Source organism: Convolutriloba macropyga, chromosome 10 (assembly GCF_964194025.1).
Source record: "Convolutriloba macropyga chromosome 10, txConMacr16.3, whole genome shotgun sequence".
In the NCBI taxonomy this organism is placed as follows: domain Eukaryota; kingdom Metazoa; phylum Xenacoelomorpha; order Acoela; family Convolutidae; genus Convolutriloba; species Convolutriloba macropyga.
Window position 1 is genome coordinate 13,214,513 of NC_134477.1, and position 26,536 is coordinate 13,241,048.

The 26,536-nt window shown below is 36.3% G+C and overlaps 1 protein-coding gene across 1 annotated transcript; it reads right to left on the minus strand.

Moving 5' to 3' along the window:
* Positions 1-4,973: 4,973 nt before the first annotated feature.
* LOC142348626 (protein wntless homolog A-like) lies at positions 4,974-23,105 on the minus strand. The gene is made up of 7 exons (XM_075400034.1): positions 23,088-23,105; positions 16,075-16,359; positions 13,510-14,514; positions 12,523-12,741; positions 11,912-12,042; positions 11,110-11,363; positions 4,974-5,940 (listed from the first exon to the last, which is right to left on the minus strand). Exons 2-7 carry the CDS (start codon positions 16,339-16,341, stop codon positions 5,735-5,737), a joined length of 2,082 nt encoding a protein of 693 aa, XP_075256149.1. The 5' UTR covers positions 16,342-16,359; positions 23,088-23,105; the 3' UTR covers positions 4,974-5,734.
* Positions 23,106-26,536: the final 3,431 nt, after the last annotated feature.

The window sequence follows — 26,536 nt, forward strand, 5'->3', positions numbered from 1 at the left end:
GTTAACGATGTCCGAAGTGAAACCAATAAGGACCTAAGTACTCGTTTTGAGCCCACAATTGGCATATTCCTGTGATTTTCTCCAACTTCAGTGTGTTCACAAAAATAAGTTGCAACATGAAGAAAAAATATTAGGCGAGAGACTCGCTGTTCGGAATCCCCTTCTCATGAGAGAATCCTTATTTAGATAACAATTACCCGTAATTAGGCTACAAATTGCAGCTTGATTTTTTTTTTGAGAACACGCTTCTGACAAACTGTTATTGCATGTCGCATGTATAACTGTTGATGGTTTTTGAATTTGTTGCTGTCTTTTGGTATACGACTGAGTAATTCTCACTACTGCTGTTTACTTGCCGTTTAGAACATAGCAGGCAGATTGCCGGAAAGTATCAGCGATTTGTGGCCTTCCATGAATTGAAAGAACTAAAGAAGTAAGAGACAGATCGACCACTATTCCTTTAATAGACCACTGGACCTCTTAAGCTAGATTTGGACAGTCAATTTTGACACAATCGGTCGGTAAGGACAAAAAAACTCTAAAAGAGCTTTTTCAAAATTGATAACCGAATTCAAAAACTCAAGACTAATACTCAAGAATTAGGGCATATAAAATTGGCACTATTTAGATGCCCACTGTTCATTTTTAACAGGTAAATAATCATAAAATTAAAATTCCATAAGTGAGTTCAGAAGTCTTTTTTTTTGAATGAAGTAAGTCAGGCAATTGATCTGAAAGCGGAAATGACGTCACGCACACAAATTTCAACTGCAAAGCCAATTCCAAGAAGTCAGGTCGTAAGAATCATCGATGGAGACGACGAATTAAAAAACAAAACGGAGAGAATTCCGGAAACGACTCGAAATAGAAAAGTGGTCATCCTCACTTATATAATACATATTCTGCATAATAAAACTAAGCAATTTGAAACAACCACAGAAAAAATATTATGAGAAAGATCTGACGAAAACTGATACACAGTCTGAGAAAAATTGACTTAATTGGCAACTCCAGAAAAATTATTGGTAACGGAAAAGTCGGAAACAAAAATGAATACTTGTCAAACAAACCAAAAAAAACAGGTTCATAGAGAGAAACTCGAAAGGGAAAGGTGACGGAAAAAAATGAAAGGTAAAATTCTCTTTAAAAAACTCACTTCAAACGTTAAATGCATTTTCAGAACCATTAATTTGAGAAAATGTTATATACACTCTCTGATACATCAGTCAACCAACCAAAATTTGACGGCGAAAGTATAAACAACGATTAAAATATCAGAAGACCAAAAAAATTATAATATTAAATTTGTTGAAATTAATAAAGTGAAATGTGCCCCGTTTAGCGTTCTGTTTAGATTCAGCCCAACCATAATTCGGCAAAACGTTTTTAAATTTTTTTCTGTCAGATCAGTCACTGATCCGAAACTTAGGAAAGAAAAATCAATGGACTGTTGGGAAATGCTTAGAACAAAATCCTGAAAACAAAAAGTTATGTAATTTACGTTTGAGAAAATTTCCATTACTAGAATTCAAGTGTCACCTCATTGCAGCAAAACCCAAAGTTTTTAATTTTCCTAATTTGCAACAATGAATTGACAGAGAAAAATAACAGCAGGAGGCGTAAGCTCAGAAGAAGTAGTCAAAAACCATTTAAAAAAATACAACAATCAAACTTGCTCGAATTTAGCAGATTATTGTCAAAGTTTTAAAAACTATAAATCATAATGAACGTCGTCCAGCAAAGCTGATACAACTAGTTTCAGCCACACAACTCCGCAAATGCGATAAAAAAATGAACATCAATTAAAAAAAATAGAAAAGCATAAAAACGGTAAAATGGTAAAAAGTAGATGAGGATTGAATCTAAATTTGTAACATTTGTTTTAGATGGTAAAACGTTTCCAAATATATTACTCTTACTAGATTAGATACTTGTGAGAAACACCTTTGATTGAAGGAATTGGAATTAAAACTCAAAACGTGTTTTGAAAAAACCACGTGTGATCTGAAAGTTTCCCTCGCATTGCGAATTTTTTTTCGCGCCTACTTTCTCGCTCTTAATTTAATGTTTTTCAACAATTTGAGCAAAAAAATCAAGCTCTCTTCCCTCCTTTTTTTTTTTTATTCGTGCAGTCATTTGACCTAAACACTTAGTTTTCACATCCGGCATTGAATTTTACATCCTGCTATATAAAACATAACAAGAGTATAGTGCATAGTTATATAGTACGTAACAATACATATAGTTATAATAAACAAGCTATTATAAATACAAACAGTTGTTTAGCAAGCTTTGCTTTAAAAAATTACACATCCATTCTTAAAAACTTAACTAATACATATTCTGCATAAGAAAACTAAGCAATTTGAAACAACAACAGAAAAATTGTTATGAGCAAGATCTGACGAAAACTGATACACAGTCTGAGAAAAATTGACTTTATTGGCAACTCCAGAAAAACTATTGGTAACGGAAAAATTGGAAACAAAAATAAATACTTGTCAAACAAACCAAAAAAAACAGGTTCATAAAGAGAAACTCGAAAGGGAAAGATGACGGAAAAACCTGAAAAGTAAAATTCTCTTAAAAAAACTCACTTCAAACGTTAAATGCATTTTCCGGACCATTAATTTGAGAAAATGTTAATTACACTTTCTGATACATCAGTCAACCAACCAAATGTTGGCGGGGAAAGTATAAACAACAATTACAATATCAGAAGACCAAAAAAAATTAAAATAATATTAAATTTGTTTAAATTGATTAAGTGAAATGTGCCCTGTTTAGCGTTCTGTTTAGATTCAGCCCAACCATTATTCGGCAAAACGGTTTTAATTTTTTTCTGTCAGATCAGTCACTGATCCGAAACTTAGGAAAGAAAAATCAATGGACTGTTGGGAAATGCTTACAACAAAATCCTGAAAACAAAAAGTTATGTAATTTACGTTTGAGAAAATTTCCATTACTTGAATTCAAGTGTCACCTCATTGCAGCAAAACCCAAAGTTTTCAATTTTCCTAATTTGCAACAATGAATTGACAGAGAAAAATAACAGCAGGAGGCGTAAGCTCAGAAGAAATAGTCAAAAACCATTTAAAAAATACAACAATCAAACTTGCTCGAATTTAGCAGATTATTGTCAGAGTTTTAAAAAGTATAAATCATAAAGAACGTCGTCCAGCAAAACTGACACAACGACTAGTTTCAGCCACACAACTCCGCAAATGCGATATAAAAATGAACATCAATTAAAAAATAATAGAAAAGCATAAAAACGGTAAAATGGTAAAAAGTAGATGAGGATTGAATCTAAATGTGTAACATTTGTTTTAGATGGTTAAAACGTTTCCAAATATATTACTATTACTAGATTAGATACTTGTGAGAAAGACCTTTGATTGAAGGAATTGGAATTAAAACTCACAACCTGTTTTGAAAAAACCACATGTGATCTGAAAGTTTCCCTCGCAAAGCCAATTTTTTTCGCGCCTACTTTCTCGCTCTTAATTTATTTTTTTTCATTAATTTGAGCAAAAAATCACATTCTCCTCCCTCCTTTTTTCGATTCGTGAGGTCCTGTGACCTAAACACTTAGTTTTCACATCCGACATTGAATTTTACATCCTGTTATATAAAACATAACAAGAGTATAGTGCATAGTTATAAAGTACTTAACAATACATATAGTTATAATGAACAACCTATTATAAGTACATATAGTTATTTAGCAAGCTTTGCTCAAAAATATTACACATCCATGCTTCTGTCTCATCAAAAATTTGACAAAAGGTTAAAGAGATTCACTAAGCTCAAAAAACTTTTCAAAAAAGATGTCAAAATCTTAACATATATAAAAATATTAATACAATCAGGAAACCAATTTTCTTTTAATTTCAAAGAATAAACGTCACAAAATAAATCGGTAATTAATAACAAGAAACTAAAACACTGGCTGTGAACAGGAAGGCTTTTTCTTTCTAATTAAGAAAAAAACCATTTGAAAAGTTGATTAAAAATTGCAAAAAAGGGATTAGTGTGTAAAATTTGATAATACAAAAAGAACTCACGTTCCAAAGATGTTCAATGCTTGAAGTGTCAATCTAACACCGCCATGTACACTGATTAATAAGAAAAAAATCGCTCAAACATCCAAAAAGCAAGCAAGAAAATGAAAAAATTCCAATAATTATTTTTGAAATTGAGAAATATAAGCCTATTTTACATTTGAAAAGTATTATTAAGCTCTGCAGAATTTTGTGGCATCAATTTTAGAAAGTTATATATTAATGCAGCATCAATCAAAAACAATTGATTCGATGAACCAAATTACAAGTAAAAACATTGAGCCGAATGGACAAAAAACCGGCTAAAAACGTTATCGCACCGTTCTCTCACGAAACATTTTCAAAGTCGTTCACTGAACGCAGTGCATGATCAAAAAACTTCTCTCGCTTAGCAAAAATCTGTTCACCATGAGAGCCTTTCTCATTTTCACTTTTAGGTCATTATGCCGCGTGAACAAAACTACCTCCTGTAAAAAAACAAAAGAGACCGATAGAAAACCATCACTCCTCTTCGAGTCGTAAAAAACGACGATGTCGCCAATAATAGCCGCTATCGCTTCTCTGCCATTAAAAACAAACATACGTATAATAGGTTACGCGACTCTGTTTGAACTCACTGAGAACCTCGGGCATTTTTCGTGAAACGCGAGATGTTAAACCAGTCACGTAACCTTGCTGAAAACACGAAACGTGCAGGTTTGAAAAGTTCGCCGAAAGTTCATGAAGTCAGCTTTTCGTGTATATAAGAGCTCCCATGTATATAGGAGTGCATACTTCTGGCAGTGCATACTTTCGGCATATCAAAACTTGCACGTGTTTTACTAAATCCTTCTTGATCTGGAAGTTCTTTGTTGTGTGCAATTTTTACACTCCTCAACAATGTTACATTGCTGTCTCTACTATTCGACAACAGGAAATCAACATTAAATTCGAGACATTATTTCGTCTAACAAAAATACAGAATTAGTTTCTCATAAAGCTACTATTGTTACAAAATCAAGCAGATTATTGCAGGCAGGTGATTACTAAAAACTTAATACTACACTAATCATTTGCAAACAATAACTCGTTGGTACAAACTTATTACAAAAATACTGTACAATTAGTTTGAACAATGAAGATGACTACTATGTAATGACTAACAAGCATGGCTTAGGAAGACTATGATTGGCTAACTTAACATTCAATCAAACAGATTAAACTGTAGAAATTAAAGCTATGGGATTAAAGACTGCTAATAAATTATTCGTAACAATTTACACAGACCCGAAGAGCTTAGAAATATAGCTTCTTTTTTGGGGTTGAACAACGACTTCAATTATTGCTGACCCGATTTATAGCTGAACGACACTATGGAATAGATAATTCAAATCTCTTCATTTTGAGCCCCCCCTCCTCCTCCTCTCGCCATCTAAGTGGGCAAATATTATTGTGATTGCACAGTACCCTACATCACATTAGGTCATAACTCGGGGGTTTTAATCGAAAAGAGCCCAGAACTCAAAGAAACAAAGTTCGAGTCCTCAATTAATAATAGGATGGCGATGACAGATTTCCAGTAGAACCTTCCACCGCTTCTCTCTAATTCTTCTCAAAACCAGACCATTTTGCGAGCCAAGTTGGAGTCCATCAACGTGCATATAATTTTCACGTGACCGGAATTGCACTCTTTACATTAAGTTCTGTTTGCCCAGCATCGTGTACACAATAGATGGTTGCTGTGGGTTGGCAGTGGCCACCAGGGTTCGTTCTTCTCCAGTGCCTGAGCCCATAGCTCCATCGTCATCTATATTTGAAGATGACAATGAATAGGATGAAGATTGGTGCAGCTGTGTCCCAACTGTTGTATTCTTTCTCTGTCCAACAGTCGACTCACCTAAACAAGCATAAGATCAAAACTTATAGAGATAGCTGCTTAATATTTCCCAGAACAATATGGCCATCTTTATACATCACTTGAACACTTTTAGAACAACAGGTAGTAGTGATAAAAGGAGGGTCTCTCGCACACTTTTAGACACATTCGACCAAACCCATTTCGACCAAAATCCTGCCACCACTCGGGATTTCAACCTACGCCTCCGGAAATGGGATTAGTCGAATGTGTCTAAAAGTGGGCGATACACACCCTTTTTACACAACTTACTTTTAAGAGAAAACACACAAAAAATTACATGCTTAAAACAAGTTCATCCCCAATTTAGAAGTAACGTCTAATTTCAGTTGAGAATTCTAGGTTTCATTAGAGTTTCCAAATCTGTTCGATGAGACAAAATCAGAACTGCCATTACTTATCAAGATCAATATTTGGTGAAGAATTCACCTAAAAAGTCCTAACTTTTATAGCCAATATTCTTTCATTATATTTCAAGTCGAAAGTTCTGGTTAATCACCCAAGGTTGGTACCTTTTGCTAAAATTTCCCTAAGCTTTCTTAAGATAGCTCAAGTTAGAAACTCCGTTTCTACACTTTCGGCAGTTTAAAAATTGAAAGTGGGTGTTTTAATTATTGGTTCGTTATGCCTCCTATTATACCACAAAAAAATATTAGTGCAGAACACCGAATATCATTTAAAACGGCTGACGACAAAAACAGAAGTTGCGCCGGGGGCATATTCAGGTCATTAACTATTTGGAGGTTAAAAACACAGCCGACAGATTGCCGGAATAGCTGCGAAAAAATAGACTTGCGTGCCGTATAATAGAGATAGAAACAGATACAGATCTAAATTGAAAAATCGACGCCGCTCAAAAAGCTAGGTAAAAAACATTCAGCGAGAAATTAATACAGCTTGCTAATATTCATTCCGCAGAAGCCTTTTAATAGGGACCTTTACTGCACATGTGAGTTCCTTTGACCTTAAACTAGTTCAAATTAAACTTAAATTTTAAAGTGCAAGTCATTTTATTGAGTGATGTAAGACACGTATGATCAAAATCTAATCACGTAAATGATCTTAAAACCTGTGCTAGTGAGAAAATGAGAAATGATGTCACGCGCGCTAACGCCGTTAGTGAGAGGAAGTCATTCAGAAAATTTGACTTTTTTAGCTTTGATGTGTGAACAAATGTGGAACGAAAAAGAGCGTCAGACGACGAAAAACTTCACGCCGCAAAACCCCAGCTTTTTCGCTCCATTTCCTGTTTCGGCGTGACCAAAATCAATAGAATTTGACTTCAAAAATATAAAAATGTGTGAACACATCTTAATAAAAAAAGAGCGCCCCAATACAAACCAAATTCTTTGAATTGTAAAAACCAAGAGCACCGCAACATAGCTCCGCTCAGCTTAGAGCTTCGCAGCTATAAACAAGCCCGGCAGATTGTGCCGGAAAATAGCCGCCGTTGATTCCCATAAATCTAATGGGATTGAAAGAAAAGAAAATATCAACAAAAATTGATATTAGTACCAAAACATTTTTGAGTGCAATTTATTTTGATGTCATTTCGTAGTTGAACATACTCCTGTCTCTCAGTGAGAGGCTACAGCGTCTAGTATCAATAGCCGTAAGCATTATAGATAGTAACTAAAACTTATGAGAACAAAGTTCAAGTACCCGTCATCTAAAAATGGGCTTTATGGGTTTATCCAGTTTCTATCTCTAACTTTGATTTTTTAATACTGACTCTCTTCATTTTTGAAAGGCTTTGCTGAGCAGCTGCTGTTTGAAAGGACTTTGAGTAGAATGACAGAAGAGTGAAACTAGCCCAGAGAAGTCAAAATTTTTTCAAGCAAAATGTCGAAACATACCCGGCAGATTGCCGGAAAACAGCCGCCGTTGATTCCAATAAGCATGATTGGGATTGAAAGAATAGAATATATTGAAAAAAAAAAGATTTTTGTACAAAAACAATTTTTCAGTCCGATTTATTTTGATGGCATTTCGTAGTTGAACATAACGTACTTCTGTTTCTTAGAGAGAGGCTACAGGGGCTACTATCAATACCAAAAAGCATTAGAGATGGTAACTAAGACTCAAGGGAACGACGTTGAAATAGCGGGCATCTAAAATAGGGCTTTATGGGCTTATCCCGTTTCTACTTCTGACTTCAATTTTTTATAGTGACTCTGTTCATTTTGAATTGCTTTGCTGAGCAACTGATGTTCAAAATCACTTTTAGCAGAATGAGAGAAGAGAGAAACTAGCCCAGAGAAGTCAAAAAGATATCACGCAAAATGTTGAAAAAGCGGCAAAATGAGGTAAAGCGAAACATTTTTTTATTCGACGAAGTAAAAAAAACATAGCAGGACAAGTCCTGACGTACAATTCAAAGAATTTTCATTGACTTAATAAACAACTAGACCTAGAACGGACAATGAGTGGTGAATTGGGAAAACCAATTCTAAAAAAAAATCAGATAAAAAAATTGGAAAAAAATAGAAAATCAATGTCAAAATGCCGCACGTGAACAACAAAACTACCGAAAAATGAAAATTTAATTCAAACCAAAAACTAGGCTTAGAATGAGCTGTGAAAAGATAGGGAAAACCATTTAGAAAAAAAATCCGATCCAAAAAATTGAAAAAAAAACAGTAAAAATAAGAGTGAAATTGCCGCATGTGAACAAAAAACCACTACCGAGAAACACGAATTTTGTTCAAACACCGTTTTCTCACTCTACTTTAAAATTAGAGCGAAAAAAATTCACGCCGCAAAACCACTCGCTTTTTCGCTCCATTTCCTGTTTCGGCGTGACCAAAATCACTACTCCAATTTGACTTCAAAAATCATGAAAATGTGTGAACAGATCTTAAAAAAAGACAGCGCCCCAAAACAACTCAAATACTTTGAATTGTAAAACATACCCGGCAGATTGCCGGAAAATAGCCGCCGTTGATTCCAATAAGCATGATTGGGATTGAAAGAATAGAAGATATTGAAAAAAAAAAGATTTTTGTACAAAAACATTTTTTAAGTCCGATTTATTTTGACGGCATTTCGTAAATGAACATGTTTCTGTTTCTTAGAGAGTGGCTACAGGGGCTACTATTAATACCAATCAGCACTAGAGATGGTAACTAAGACTTATAGGAACTACGTTCAAATAGCGGGCATCTAAAATTGGGCTTTATGGGTTTATCCCGTTTCTACTTCTGACTTCAATTTTTCATAGCGACTCTGTTCATTTTGAATTGCTTTGCTGAGCAACTGATGTTCAAAATCACTTTTAGCAGAATGAGAGAAGAGAGAAACTAGCCCAGAGAAGTCAAAAAGATTTCACGCAAAATGTCGAAAAAGCGGCAAAATGAGGTAAAGCGAAACATTTTTCTTATTCGACGAAGTAAAAAAACATAGCAGGACAAGTCCTGACGTACAATTCAAAGAATTTTCATTGACTAAACAGAAAACTAGACCAAGAACGGACTATGAATGGATTGGGAAAACCATTTAGAAAAAATCCGATCGAAAAAATTGAAAAAACTGTAAAAATCAAAGTGTAAATGCCGCATGTGAACAAAAAACCACTAGCGAGAAAGCGAATTTTTGCTCAAACACCGTTTTCTCACTCTACTTTAACTTTAGAGCGAAAAAAATTCACGCCGCAAAACCACTCGCTTTTTCGCTCCATTTCCTGTTTCGGCGTGACCAAAATCACTACTCCAATTTGACTTCAAAAATCATGAAAATGTGTGAACAGATCTTAAAAAAAGACAGCGCCCCAAAACAACTCAAATACTTTCAATTGTAAAACATACCCGGCAGATTGCCGGAAAATAGCCGCCGTTGATTCCAATAAGCATGATTGGGATTGAAAGAATAGAAGATATTGAAAAAAAAAAGATTTTTGTACAAAAACATTTTTTAAGTCCGATTTATTTTGACGGCATTTCGTAAATGAACATGTTTCTGTTTCTTAGAGAGTGGCTACAGGGGCTACTATCAATACCAATCAGCACTAGAGATGGTAACTAAGACTTATAGGAACTACGTTCAAATAGCGGGCATCTAAAATTGGGCTTTATGGGTTTATCCCGTTTCTACTTCTGACTTCAATTTTTCATAGCGACTCTGTTCATTTTGAATTGCTTTGCTGAGCAACTGATGTTCAAAATCACTTTTAGCAGAATGAGAGAAGAGAGAAACTAGCCCAGAGAAGTCAAAAAGATTTCACGCAAAATGTCGAAAAAGCGGCAAAATGAGGTAAAGCGAAACATTTTTCTTATTCGACGAAGTAAAAAAACATAGCAGGACAAGTCCTGACGTACAATTCAAAGAATTTTCATTGACTAAACAGAAAACTAGACCAAGAACGGACTATGAATGGATTGGGAAAACCATTTAGAAAAAATCCGATCGAAAAAATTGAAAAAACTGTAAAAATCAAAGTGTAAATGCCGCATGTGAACAAAAAACCACTAGCGAGAAAGCGAATTTTTGCTCAAACACCGTTTTCTCACTCTACTTTAACTTTAGAGCAAAAAAATTTCACGCCACAAAACCACTCGCTTTTTTGCTCCACTTCCTATTTCGGCGTGACCAAAATCACTACTCCAATTTGACTTCAAAAATCATGAAAATGTGTGAACAGATCTTAAAAAAAAAGACAGCGCCCCAATACAATTCAAATTCTTTGAATTGTAAAAAATAGGAGCGCTATAATAGCCGGCTGAGAAGATGAGAGCGGCTATTTAAAAAAATAGGAGCGCTATAATAGCCGGCTGAGAAGATGAGGGCGGCTATTTAAAAAAATAGGAGCGCTATAATAGCCGGCTGAGAAGATGAGGGCGGCTATTAAAAAGCGGCAAAATGGGTAAAGCGAAAAAAAGTTTGACGAATAAAAAAAATAGGAGCGCCATAATAGCCGGCTGAGAAGATGAGGGCGGCTATTAATAATCACCAACTGGCCCATTTGCGGTATTTCATTCTACATGAACATGGCTGCCAATAATTTGATGTTCGTAGTTACAGAACAATCCACAAATTGTTTCATGAGCAAGAGATTCAAGTTTTTGAATCGTAGAATGTAAGCCAATTCAGATATCAAACTTAGTTCAATATAATTTTCTTGCTGTTAGCAGATTTAACAGATGGTGCAGAGCATACCAATTGACGTATTGACATTGCGCCTCTTAGATCCCTCTCTTGACGAGATCCGCTGACTTGACGCCTTCGGTTTCTGTCGAAGCTGGAGCTCCCCAGTTGTAGAATCATTGTCTTCTTCCTCCTCATCCCCAAAGTTGTCCTCTTGGTCTTGTTGACTGTCGTTGTCCATTTTGTTGCTCCCTTCGTCACTGTCATCTTGTGTCAACTGGAACATGGTGGCCGAAGCAGCCGAGAATCCTATTTCGTCCTTGTCTCTGTAACAAATGCAACTACGATGTCTCGACACTAGCCACTGTACTAATTGCTCAGAAAGTCCAAAGTTGATTCATAAACAACTTAGCCCCAAACTCAAGAGCTCAACTTATTTAACATGAACGACGCCAGCAAGCGATAAAAAGTAAGGAATTTTGCAAAAATAAGAATTTCTGTACATCAGCATCATCTTTAGAATAATAAAATCTTTAGAAGCATAATCTTTTGAAAAAAATTAGAAACATCAGCTTTGTAAAAATAAAAAAATCTTTAGAAACATTATCTTTCAAAGAATAAGACAAATCTTTGGAAACATCTTTGGAAAAATAAGAATTTCAGCATCATCTTTAGATTAGCGAAAAATGATGACAATTTGGAAAAATTAGTTTAATCTTGTTCGAGACACTTAGGTTATCTCCAAACTTAGTTTCGTGACATTTCGAGGAACAATACTAGTTTGCTTGCAAAGAATTGCGGTGGTAAAAATCAAGCAGCTGGAACACCATTAGCAACTTTTGTCCCACCTATTTTGATTGTTGATTACAGTTACCTGTGAGAGGGAGCGTAGAGGAAAAGAAGTGCGACAGCATAGACATTCCACATTCCGAACACTCCAGTTGAGAATACTGCATCCACACTGTACTCGTGAGTGAACGCAACATACACCGCACTGCCCTGCACCTGCAAAAAATCAAGCAGACTACTCCTTCCCTTCAATTGCCAACAATTTCTACATTCCTGTTAAACATTTCCTTGATTAGAGTTAGCCCAAATGCCACCAAAAAACCTATTCCTCCTAGGCTTAATTATGTTTAATTTCAGTCGACTTTACCCTGTTCGAGCATTTGGTCTGTAATGAATCGATTAAATACAGTTCCAATCAAAGCCTTAGTTAGATCGTTATTAATTTTCAAACACGTTTTCCAAGTTTTCAAAGCTGATTAGTTTGAATCTGCAGAATTAAATTATACAAAAATATCTGGAAATATTGATATTTTCACATAATACGGACTTAATTGAGGCATTTCCAGTTGGTTTAAATCCTTTAAAAGAGAAGAACCTTCTCTACTTATTACAAACTCAGTTTGTCATAGTGAGTAACCCACAATTTATTTACTACGACCCTTTTCAATCTACTCGAATATTTTTTGGATGTCAAACCTGAATAAGCAGGAAAAATGCGATGGTGATGGTGGCCAATAGGAGAGTAGATCCCATGAAGAACTTGAATCGGAACACGATTCCCTCCAAAGAGCGTTGTCGTCCAATTCTTCCAACTACACAATCACCTCCTCCACCACTACTCAGACTGCCACTTCCACTCACGGCTGAAGTGTACTCTCTGCTCTTACGCTTGATTGCTTGGAACACTCTGAACACCTGAGCGGGCAAATCACAACTGTAACTTTACTCCCGGGCCGAGGTTTCACCCTTAATCCAGCCCTAATTATCAATAGGGTGGAAAGAGTGTAATTTTAAAGTGTAAAAATAAGAAGAGTGTAAAAAAGAGTAATATTAATTAGAGAGTGTAATGATAAAGAGTGTAAAAAAGAATTTTCACTTTTATTCCACGTATAATTCTTAAAATTACACTTCTTAATTACTCTCTTTCCACTCTTATTAAGCGGAGAACTAACGGTGTAAAAAACTTTTTTTACACTTTTCCACGTTATTTTCGGGTAAAATCATTGGCCCGGGCTAACAGCCTCTTTTCATATCAGCTTTTGTTTAGTTTTTCATAACTATTTGAAAAGCCTACAGATGATCAACATTAACTTTATTTCTAGCGGCAATTCATCGTTTAATTTTTCCATTGGTGAATGTAATATTTGCAAGAAATGTTTTTTTCCCACGTAACGAAGAATGTTCAGGTGGTCGAGTTTTGTTAACCGACTACAGCTTGGTTTTGAATTGAATACCTAAATGAGAGATCAGTTTTAGATAAGACCGTCATAAGGCGGTAAAATTATCGTTTTAAAAAGCCAAAATGTAGCTATTTTGACGTATCTAGATTCAAGATTATTATACCAATGCTTTTCGTATTTTACAACGCACTGTAAAAGTTTTTAAGTTTTCTCAAAAAGTTTCTCTTTTTGGGTTTTCAACACAATTTACCTGTTCGGTAATTTGAAAAATTATATTCTATACCTTATAAAATAGGAAGCACAGGTAAATAGTTCCACTGATGGCTCCCATCACAATCAGTCCAAGAGCCATGTTATATCCTGCCTCCGACGACGATGACCAAACGGTGTAAAATGGGTCCACAATTTGCACACCACGCTCCAAAGAATCAAACAGAAATAAACACGCGCAACTGAACGTAATTGCAATCAATTCACGCCAGTAGCTTTTAATATTGTTTCGTTCATTGCTCTGAACTAAATGCTCGCCCGTGAAAATGAGCCAGAAACTTAGCAAACTCGCATAAAACAATCCTTGTCTTATATCACTGATAAACAGAATAGCCGGCGTTTTGAAAAATAAGCTCAACCAGTCGATAGGAAAGTCGAGTTGTAGTAACATAACCCCAACAAATAGTATTGATTTTTCCATAAGCTCCAGGCGTCTTTGCAGTTGTCTTACTCTTTGCCAGAACCAAACCAGGGCGAACAACACAAACGGCGTGAACAAACTTTTCATGCTGAACAAAATCTTTGTGTATTTACTGTTCTGGAAAATGACTGGCATCATTATTCCGTATAGATTCCCGATTTGAGAATCTTTCCCTTTCATGTTTTTCGGACTAATCTTAATATTGACTAAGTAGTGTTGATAAGCAGTGGCCCCTAATTGGAACAGTCCTTGAGGAACGCAATCGTAATTATACCCCTCGGGTAGGTCTTCGTTTTCCTTAGCTCCAAGCGGGTAATTGCACAGTAAGTTTCGCTTAATTTCACCTTCGGCCAAAAGTGTCCATTCGCTATCTTCGTTGTTCCTGGCGCCTAGTTTAACATCAAGATAAATTACATCTCTTTTCACCCGATTTTGATTCAAGTATTGAACTTGGAAGTCAGCTAACGCTATTAGGAATTGATGGTATGGTGACATTTCGAGTGCATTGCTTCGTGGGATTTCGGCCACGAACATAATTGACTCTGCAGCTGCGTCGAAACCAGGTATGACATGAGTCGAGGCGTGATCATCGGGTTTCTAAACAAAAAAAAACATTATTATTGGCAAAACAACAGATATACACCAACCCTTAAAAACGTCACCTAGTACCACATTTAGGTTAACTATGTCCAAAGTAGTCCTAATCAGGACCTAAAAAAACTGTTTTCGCTCCCGTTTTGAAGCCACAATTGGCCTATTTCAGCGCCAAGTTCACGATTTTCTCCAATTTCAGAGTGTTCAAATGTAAGCTTCAACGTAAGGTAAGAACGTTAAACACGTTAAGACACGTTCGCTGTTCGGGTTCCCCTTTTCACGAGAGTCATTATTTAGATTACAATTGCCCGTATTTAGGCTAAAAATTGCAGCTTGATTTTTTTGGATAACATGCTTCTGACAAATTATTCTTGCATGTCGCATGTATTCCAACCTTAGATGGTTATTGAACTTGTTGCCGTCTTTTAGTATACAACTGAGTAATTCTCATTAGTCGGCGGTTCTTGATGTTTACTTAGCGTTTAAATAAGTAACAAAATTACGTTTTTTTTACCAATTAAAATTGTTTAGTACAAAATTACTGTGATGAAAATCGCCAATTACGATCCCCGAGAGAAAATGAAATGTTACTGTCGAGTTCAACGTGGGACAAAGCGTAAAAATGGTTTAGACGAGAATTGTCCTCGGAAGCATCTTGACATAGGATTGTATTTTCTATGAGCATCTGTAGGGCCCAAAAACCATGGATTCTCAAAAAATTTATTGCGACGAAAAACATTCTTTTCTAGGTACGGTTGAGTTCAAAACATTTTTTAATTTAGAATCCCTGTGGTAATTTAGAATCCTTCACACCACGAATTTGTCTCCAAAACAGTTTTGGCTAATCGCATACTTGGAGTCTGGCACGCCGAAAGGTTAAAGAGAATTTACTGCCTTCCAGGCGAGTCTGGCTTTATTAGGGTGACTAGCTCTATCGCAGCTCGGGATCGTTGGGATGCGCGTGGAACGATGTGCAGGGGAGGGGTGAAGTTGGGGGTGGGCCGAGAAGGGGTTCAAACTCTAAAAACCACCCATCACACCATTAATGTCTCCAAAACAGTTTCGGATACTGTTGAATCGGATACTTATGGACTACTACAACGTAAGGCTAAGAGAGCTGCTCAACCAACTAATGTCCTCCGAGCTTTACCTGTTTATCCCGTTTATGAGGACGAAAAATGAAAGCGTCAGACGAAAAAGGCATAAAAAAGACCGCAGGACTAGTATAAAACATTCTATGCTGTAAAAGTTTTCAGGTATATATTTCATTTCGTTTGAAATTGAAAAATACATCATATGAGAACCTTGATGAATGTTCACAAATCTTTTGTGAAGACCTTGACATTTCAAAAAATAAACATCTTTTCAACTAAAACAAATTCAGACATATCTTAATGTGAATACTCTACTCTGAAAGTGCTTTTCAATGATACCACTGATGTCTATCTCGATGAATATTTAGGGGTGGTAGAAATGACAAAAAGAAATGAGCCAGGCTAGCATCGAGTTACTTCCCTTCTTACATGATGTCAAACCAATAAGGATTGAAAGCATTAAACTAACCTGCTTTAACTGTTCGGCTTTTAACGCGCGACATGTATGGTCATTGGTGTCACTGTCAAATTTTTGTCGATAGACGAACTTATTTGTCTTTAGATAGTCGTTCTTCTCTCGACAAGCTGTGAAAAGTGTCATCAAAACGGTTGCCGGTTTTGGAGAAGCCATCCCGATCAGGAACGAAAGTAAAACAACAGCAGCAAGAGACAAAACCAGAAACAGAAGCTTCCTCGTGGAAAGATTCTCCAAAACTGTTCCAGAAGCTCGTGCCATTTCGATGCAGCATTCACCTCTTGAATAGTACAACCAACAACTTTAATTTGTATATAGTACGTTAAATGAAGACAACAAGAACAATGCAAAATATTCAGCAAGGGAAACAGAATAAAGTAAATATTTATACAGATTGGTCTACAACAGTCTGTGATCTTGCTTGAACTATAGAAAGTACAAACAGTTTATTTTGTTCGTCCACAGGGAATATAATTTCCCCCAATTTCGCCTCACGGAGAACTGGCAAAGTAGGTAGAAAACGTTCTGACCAATGAGAGTTCCCTTAATAGAAACAGCGAACACTACTATAAAAGGAAATGCGTGTCACAACGGATATAAACTAATTCTTTGCTGTGGCTTTTGAACACAGTAGGCGCTACATTGTAGATATGTGCCAATTTCGGCCAAATTCTTTTATACTTATAATTGACAACAATGCTCCGAATTAATTGATAGCTAATCTGAACATGCGGTGCGACAACTGTTTTGTTCACAGCTCCGGCTAATCAAAAAGTTTGAGCATCAATTTCATGGCAATACAAAGGATCAGTACAGACGGAAAATTTTAATTAATTTTTCATCACGATCTATTGGTTGAGGTCGATTCCCAGATATAATTGGAGGTATCTAAGAGAAATTTAAATTAGAAGGGAACAAACTACAATAGCATATAGGCAAAATGTATGTGAGGTTTAATCAGAACAGTTACAGAAAAGTCGAGAACAGTATTTACAAAAATGGTGGCAAAAATTAGTTCAATCGGTACCAGTTAAGAAAAAGAACGAATTTAAAAAGGAGATGAGAGAAGGTTGGGTACAGCGAACGGTTTGCTACAAACCAGCAATCAACTTAAAGTGAGATAAAAATTATCAGAACGTAAAACAAATCTAAAAGAAAATCAAAGGAGCATCAACTTGAAGGCTCCCTTCCTCGACAACCGCCCCCATGGAAGCCTTGACCGGCTGCGGAGTAGCGCAAAGCTGATTTTCGTTTGGATAAAGGTGATGATAATGGCGTAGGAGTCGTCGTTCTTAAGGCTCAGTTTGCTGGCAACTTGCTTTATCACCCGAGTTGCTGAAGGTCCTGCTCCTCCTGTGCAAGAAAAAATCAACGGACTGAAAGTGCCCTTCTTAACATTTATAACTCGAGGCTCGTATTTCAATTTTTTGATATTTTCATGGTAGCTATACGCGTCTTCGATATTTTTCGGGCAGCTTTTGGCAAAGGGGTTGAAGATTTTTACATCGAAAAACGTTTTTATGAATCTGCTGTCCCAGAGGCCATTTGCTTTCATATCCAATCGTGCGTCACTTTCAGTGTTGGTAGTTTTATTTGCAAAGGACTCACCTTGCAACGGCAGAAGATTAGGCTCGATTTCAACATCAAAACAAATTTCCTCAAGCAGATTGGCGAAAGAGTCACGGATGTCGTTATGTCTTAAGTGAGTATACCCGCCTCTGGGACAGTGAAGGGCATGGGCAACTGTGAACGGCTCGCCACAAACACAGTTGGACGCAAGTTTGAGGGGCTCCCAACCATACTGAAGAGCAATACCATCTCGGAATTCAGACTTGGACAGATTGAAGTTATACTTTTTCATTGGCATGGCATTAAGCCAACATGAAGCTCCTTTTTCAGAGGCTAAATCAATTGCATACATTTTGTTTGCATTCAAAGTTTTTAATGCTGGATTTTTTCTCAATCATTTTCACTGATTTATCTTTTCTGATCTTCTCAACTCTTTTTAATTGTTCGGATTCGATGTTTGATACGTCCCCGAGGGATAGCGGCTCTGAAATGGTTTTTGAACGTTCGTATTCGAGAATTCTATCTTCAGGGCGAATGATGTTGAGTCCACCTTCGCATACGGGGAGTGAAAATATGTCGCGAAAATATGTCGCGTCATAATTTGTGTTACATACAAGGTTAGGGATTAGGTGATCATTGATAACTTTCTCGGCTTCTTCCAACAAGTCGAACGTGTCTGGCGTTGTCCTCGATAAGAAGGTTAATTTATGCTGCACAGAGTTCGTCAAGCATTTGTACACATTTTGAGGTGCAATTTTCGCGTATTTGGCTAATTTTTGCAATATAAGCAGATAGTTTTGCTTTTGATCTTCTATGTATTGTCTGCAGGAGTCCACGTTTCCGATAACAGATCCAAGGACTCTTGATCCATCAATAATATCTACTTCTTCACCTTTAAACACGTTTTTTACGTCATTGACAAATTCTGCTTTGGTGATAAGATGGCATTTGATAACATTATAACCGAATGAAGGACCATGCAGTTTCAACTTCGATAGAAGGACTTTCAGCGCTTCGACCGATCCGGCGGCGTTTCCGTAATCCGCGTACCATTTTTGAATCAGGTTGTCGTCGGAAACCTTTTCGATGAAGGGCAAAATGGCTAGTCCATACATTGACATTGCAAGTGGGTCGCCTTGAGTAGTTCCCTCTCGGGGTTGCAGAACTTTGTGAGAAACATAGAGATTAGATGGGGTCTTATAAGAGTTGGATAAAGCCAGATAAATATATGGACAAAGAACTTCGATGTTTTTTAGGGCTAAGTCTCTGTTCAAACTAGGGCTAAGTCTCTGTTTTAGGGCTAAGTCTCTGTCCAAAATATTAATTGCCCTTGCACTCTAGTCTGATTCGAGTCTGCTTCAAGTTTATTTTACGTATGGATTACAACTGCCACAAAAATAGTTTTTTTCCTAGCTGCATGTAACTATTTCTCGGTTATTCGTTTCCAATAATTAGTAGTAGTAGTAGTAGTAGTTCAGGCTTCTGCAATGCACGGGTTGAAGCACCCTTGTTGATCGTTATAAATGAGATATTTTCGAAATGGGGTTACCGTTTTTGCACAGGCAGCAAATTCTCCAAGTGCACATGTCATTTTCGTTAAAACTTCTAAAAAAGAATTTCCAATAAATGTCGCTGATCCGATATTTTATTTTTTTGATGTCTGTAAGGTCTGTTTGTTTGTTGACAATATTATAGAGATAGGCTGTTCTCGACCAGAAATTTTCGTCGCTTTTGAATAATCGTTTTTTCGTAAGTTTGATTTCACATTTCGCGCCTTGTCTCGTCCGATTATTGTTGTTGAAATGTATAAACTTTTCTATGGCAATGTTGTATTTATTGTTTATGAGATCACATAGTAGTAATAAGCTGTGAAGTTCGAAGTAAAAAGACATAGGTAGAATTTTCAGTTTGATTAATCGCTCCTTATATGTAAGAGAAGAACCTATTATCCCTTTTGTCGCACTTTTTTGGATTCTTTTGATGAGTACTAGATCGCATTTAGACGGATACCACACTTGGCAGGCGTAGGATATAATTGGTACAATGTAACCCGTGTATGCGTTTAATTTAACTTGAGGGAGAGTTCTGTGGTGACGATTTCTTCTGAGGTACCAAAGTGCTTTAAGAGTTTTGGAGGCTCGTGTGCTTGCGTTTTGATGCCAAGTGAGGTTATCACAAACTTGTATTCCGAGATCTTTTTGATGAGACGAGATGTTGACAGTTTCATTTTTTATTGTAAAGAGTGACTTTTTCTTGAAACAGAGGATCTTGCATTTGTTTTCATGGAGGCGCATTTCGTTGTTATTGCACCATTCATTTAATTTCTGGAGATCAGTTTGAAGTTCATGTTTGTTATTAGAGAGCAATTTGTAATCATCTGCATAACCGTAGGTTTGGCTGTATTCGATTTTTTGTGGTAAATCATTTATGTAGACGAGAAAAAGTAGTGGCCCCAGGATTGAACCTTGCGGTACGCCGCTAGTGACGTCACGAAGGCTCGACGTTGAGGTTCCAATTTGAACACGTTGTTTTCTGTCGTCACAGTAGTTCGCTATTAATCTGAGCGCTTTTTCCCCGATCCCTGATTCCGACAGTTTTGCAATAACGCGGTGGTGGGGTACTGTATCAAACGCTTTCTGGAAATCTAGCTAGAAAACGAAAAGTTCATCATGTGCAATTGAGTCGACTTCTTTGTAGAGTTGGTCTAGAAAGCATAACATTTGAATAATTGCTGAACGTTGAGGCCGAAAACCAAACTGGGAATCGTGAAGTGTTCCTTTAACGTGCTCATAGAGTTTGTTGAAAATAAGTTTCTCGAAAACTTTTGAGAGGCAACATAGGCAATTAATTGGTCTATACATTTTGATTGCGGCTTTATCGCCCTCATTGTGTATTGGTGTTATGTCACTTTGTTTCCAATATGCTGGAAATTTACCTTTGTTAATGAATGTTTGAAAAACTAGAAGTAAGAATCTGCTTATTGTTTTTGATAGATTTTTCAGAAACAGGTTACTTATATCATCAGGGCCGTTGGCTTTACTAGTATCAAGTTTGTTTAGTATACTTTCAAATTCTTCTTCTGAAATATCAACGCGATTAAGATCTTTTTCTTCAAAATTGAACGGGTTCTCAACATTTGATATTTTTTAATTGAAAACACTCTGGAAAAATAAATTGAACAACTAGGCTTTCTCTTCATTGGTGTTAGCAGTTTGTTCATTTAGGTGCATCTCGCTTGGGAATGATATGACTTTTTTTAATTGATCGTAAATATTTTTGAATAACGCTGAATTGACGTGTTGCGAAAATCTCGCTTTCATAGATGACTTGACCGTTTTTACAAAGTGTGTTGACTTTTTCTTCGAGACAATCTATTTTGTTTAGTGTGCTTGGAGCAGGACTTGGATGGGCAATTGCTTTTCGTTTCAAAGTTGATAGTTTTTTCATTTCACGGGATGTGCTTTTTGACACCCACGGGGGGAGCTGTGATCTGTGCTGAGTTACTCTTGGGACATTTTGATCGAAAAGGCGATTGAACCATTCATACCACTGTTTAAGAAGTTCGTCAACGTTACTGTAACAATAGGGGTTAAATGGGTTTTTTGAGATGTTGCAGTTGAATTTAATCCAATCTAATCTTTTGTAAGCGTATTTTGGTCTGCTGCGATCGGTCGCTTGATCGTAGTTGCATTCGTATCGTGTTATGTAAGCGTAATGATCTGAGCATTTTTTGTTGTTGAGGGCATAGTTATTACTAATTTTGGTTTCGATTTTCGAATTGATCCAAAATTGTGGTTCGTTTGTTAGGAAGACATCTAGCTGTTTTTTGTACCCCAAAAGGTAAGTGAAGTTTAGCATTTGTTCAAAATTTTCATCTACGAAATAGTTGAGCCAGGTGTTGTCAAGTTCATCTGGTGACGAAATTTGTTTCCAGTCAGTGGTTGAGAAGTTGAGATCTCCTGTAATGATGATTGATTTTGGCTTTGTTTTCTTCTCTAAAAACTTTAGCGTTTGTGTGAGGTCTTCAAACTTCTGCTTGCACCATCTGTATGGGCTGCCTTAAGGTGGGTTGTAAATGCAGACAATTAGGATTGAGTCAGTTTTAGTGTTAATTTTTACGATTAGGCAACCCTCACATGTGTTTTTAACGAACAATTCTTTAGATTGAATGTTGTCTTTTACCGCCACTAGAACACCTCCATGTTTTGAGACAACGCATTTTGAAGTTCTGTCATTTCTGTGAATAACATAAAGTTTGAGAAAGAGTGCTTCGTTTGGAACTTCTTCTGTGAGCCATGTCTCGGTTAGGCAAAAATGTCTGGATTGTAGGGGACAATAGCGTTTCCAAATGCAAATCTTTGTGGTAGATCAATGAAACTATGTAAATTATACGTTAGAATTGATACCTCTTGTTTTTTGTCTGTATTTTTTGCGAGTCAGTTGGAATACCGAGCATTGTCTAAGTACTCGACCCATTTTTCATCTTGTTTTTCGTATAAAGTCAGATTCATTACTTTCAAGTTTTTTCTGGGGAAACCTGCGTCTATTAAGTCTTTTCGCTTTTTCAGACAGTTATTCAGTTGCTCTTCTTCTTGTAGGGAGTAGTCTTTGCTAATGTACACTGTTTTGCTATATCGTTTCAATCTTGAGAGTGAGAGTAGTAAGATGCGTTTGTCATACATGCATGGCATGGTTGCCAGAATATTACGATGCCTTCCATCTTTGAAAGCACCCATGCGCCTGCAGTCCGTAATTTGGCAGTCTAGCTTGAGGAATTTGAGGATTGACTGTATTTCTTGTATATCTTCTTCAGCTCTTTCACGAGCGGTTTCTTTCTTACTTTCATCTATTCCTCTTATTCTGATTGCCAGGTCATTTGCAGTTCTAGCCATTACTGTGGGGTTTTTTTTCAATGTTGTTGTTAGCTGTTGGCAGTTTATTCTCAATTTCATTTATTTTGCTGCTAATAGTTTCTTTGATTGTGGTTTGGATGTCCTCTTTTATTTCTAGATTGTTCTGTTTTTGTGGTGGACTTTTTATGATGTCCAGAATCACATCACGTTTGTTCTGCTGTACGCAAGCGTTGCATAGAAGCAGAACGTTTTGATTGACCTGTTGAAGTGCATTTATTTCGATGCTAAGTTTTGTGCAGCTTGGGGACATGTGCATGATTGTGGCACAGCATACGCAACGGAAGATTGCCTCTTTTTTACCAATTGGCTTAGAACAGGTTTCACATTGGATACTCATACCCTCTAATTGAATTTGTTTACCAGATGTTTTGGGAACTCATTCCGTTGTGTGTGTGATTTATAGAAAAATTCGAAGTTTAAACGGGTGGAACTAATAAATAAACCGTTGGAACCAATAAATGGTACCGGTCGTCTTATTGATATAGTTCCTAGCTTCAAATGATCTGAAATCACACAGTTTGTAAATCTATTTAATAAGTTTATCACAACAATTAGGCTAATGTGAGCTATGTAAGATTATAAAATAGAAGATAAGTTAATAATACAGTTTTTACATACAAAAACCATAACTCTATCTCACACTGTGCTCACATGTCTATCTATATTGCCAAATGAGCCTCGGTAAATCAATCTGCCAACATCTTGATTTTATCAGTTAAGTAAAATTTGTCCGATCTATATCGTGTACGGAGAGATACAAAAAAGATCACATTAAAAAACTATTGAAAAACTATCGAATGTTGAATAGATTTTCATTTTTTTTCAATTCTAGAAAAATGAGGAAAAAGCAGGAAAACTTTCCACTTTCCTGCTTTTTCACGCCGTCAGATGGCTATTTCGTTCAATTTTTTCTCATTAGTTTATTCTCCCAGTCCTTTTTGTAAATAGTACTCTTGAAGAGAATCTTTACTTGATTTTGATGAGCGAAAAAATTTAAGCATCTAGAGTTCTATATCATATCAAAACATTTGAGAAAAAATTAATTTTAAAGTGACATTTTTGATGGGTAGTCCGATAGATCAAGTAAAAAAAATTATATGCTTCAGAAAGATAGATTGTTAAGTTCGCTTTAGCTTCTCTATATGGTTTTTAGGTTCTCTATCGCTACAATTTCATATTGTTTTATTTCACAAAGTTTTCGCTTTATATACGCTAATTAGCTAAAATGCATTAGACGCAATAATGCATAATTGCAATTGAACAGTCAAAAATAAAGGAGGGTTAAAAGTAACAAAAATCAGGACTGAAACGAAAAATTACATTCATTTCTAATATTCATTTGTCACACGCTTCAAAAAATCCTTTTACCGCATAACCTATGAGGACAGACATAAGCGACAGACAGTCGTTAAATGAATACCATTGACAACAAAATATATTGACACAGAATAAGAAAAGACAAATATTGTCAGCAATTTTTTCAATTGTAATAAGTAGTAGTAGTAGTAAAAGACTTAAATTCCAACAAGAGGAATACATAGTAAAAGAAAGACATGACAATACAAATTAACAAAGCACAGTAGCAAATTAAGATCTGCAATCCACACAGCGACATTTAAGAAAATATGTACATGGCCGAAAGTAATTAAAAGAAAGTGTTTTGGCTATGAGAAAATTATCTAAATTCTTACAAAAAATATTGAAAGATGACTTAAAGTCAATGACGTTGATAGAAATTAAGTAATTGGCGGAGTGGATAGTTCGACTAAGAAAACAGTTGTCAGTTTTGAATTTTTTGTTCAACGGTTGTTCAAAAAAGGTTTTGACTGATCCTCGGGAGCTGAGTGTCGTACTATTGACATGCAGCTTTAAGTCACTCTCCATTGTTCCATGCCAAGTTTTCCATAGTAGAATAAGGTCAGCTCGCGCAATTTGATAGCAAATTGGATACAAATTTAGTTTTGAAAGTGTCTCGTTGTAATCCTCAGACCTAATAACCCAGCGCAACACTTTGCGCTGAAACTTCTCTAACACTTTCAAAATACCAGTTGTAATACACCAAGCTTGGGAGCAGTAAAGTAGCACAGATAGAATCATCGTTTGGTACAACGTTTTCTTGCGGAGAATAGAAACTTGAAACGGTATGCTTATTTTCAAAAAATTAAAAATTTTATTACATTTCGCAAGTTTCGTCTTAACATGTGTTGTCCAACAGAGATCTTCAGTAACTAGCATTCCCAAATCCATAATCTCTCTAGTGAAAAGAATTTCCGCATCTCCTAGAAATAAGGGAGACTGGCTGCATTTAAAGTTCATCGCTTTACACTTTTCTGGATGAAAATCAAGTTGATTTTTGCGTGACCATTCATAAATACCATTGATGTCACATTGCAGACCTTCGAAACAATCAACGCATAGCAGCTTTAGGTCGTCGGCATATAAGTAAACATGGGAGTTTTGCACATGGTCAACAAGATCGTTCATGTACAAGATAAACAGAAGTGGTCTAAGGACACTTCCTTGTGGGACACCAGATGTTACAACGGAGGGCCTAGAAAAACAAGATCCTATACGGACAATTTGGTGTCGATCTTCGAGATAATCCGAAAAAAGATGAAGAAAAGCGTAGTCAAACTCAAATGCTGCCAGTTTTTTTTAGTAAATTATGATGCGGAACGGAATCAAAAGCCTTTTTGATATCAAAATAGACGCTAGCACAAGGAAAATTTTTGTCAAGATTGTTGTAAAGAACATCAAAATATGAAATAAGTTGAGTAGTTGTGCTGCGTCTCTTCATAAAACCGTGCTGAGCGTTTGTGACTAGCGGCCTAACTAGTGGATACAAAAAATTGAACAACATTTTTTCAAAAACAATAGAAAGTTTTGGAAGCAAGCTGATCGGACGATAGTTTTTACCGTCACTTGTTGAACCATTTTTGTGTAGTGGTGTGATATATGAGGTTTTCCATTCCTTAGGCCAATGCGAGGACTTTAGAATAACTTGAAATAATGCCATAACTGCTGGGGCTAAAACTTGACAGCCATCACGAAGCAAGAAAGATGGTACTTGATCTGAGCCCATGGAAGAACTGTCATCACATTTGCTCAATATTTTTTCAATTTCCAGAACTCCAAACGTAACATCTTGTAATTTAATACTCGAATCTAAAGCTATTGGAACATTTTCGTGAATTTTACAGCTATAGACAGAGCTGAAAAAATCATTGAATGCATTTGCCTTTTTATCGTCAGTTGAAAAACTGACACCGTCGTAATTCATCACAGGCGGAAAAGCGCTAGTCTCTTTGAGAGTCCTGAGTAGCTTGAAACAGTCATTCCTGCTCGTCAAATTACATTTCTCAATAAGAAGACTCGTGTCAAGTTCAACTGACTCTGAAAGCTCTTTCTGACTTTCCCTCATTTTCAATGAGTCCGATAGTGTCCAATCTTTTTCCAGCCTTCTCTTGATCGTCTCGCTTTTATTTAAAAAATGCATGGTTTGCGAAGAGTAGAAAAACGGAGCTGATACACGCTTTCGGTGTTTCTTAGCTATCGAAACCGAGAACGCTTTTTTCAGCTCATATTACCATAATGAAAAGAAATCAGAGGTTTTAATTTGGAAAGTTAGAAGTTCGTACAGCGAAAAAAACTCTTGAATTAACGCTTGAATACTAAAAGATGATTTCGAGTAAGTAGAGATGCGTATACTTCTGTAATTATTGATGAGTGGAACTTGGAAATTATTGGAAAGTGATCTGAGAAAGGCTCTTTTGGGAGATGGAATGGAATTGACTCTAGAGAAGTGAAAATGAGATCTAGGCAGTTCCCACGAATATGCGTAGCCTCATTAATTATTTGATTTAGACCTAAGTCCGTGAAAAAATCCAATAAAACATTATCTGAAGAACTAGACGAGGAGAGACATGCCCAAGCTACCTTGGGCATGTTAAAATCACCTACAACATAGAGCACGA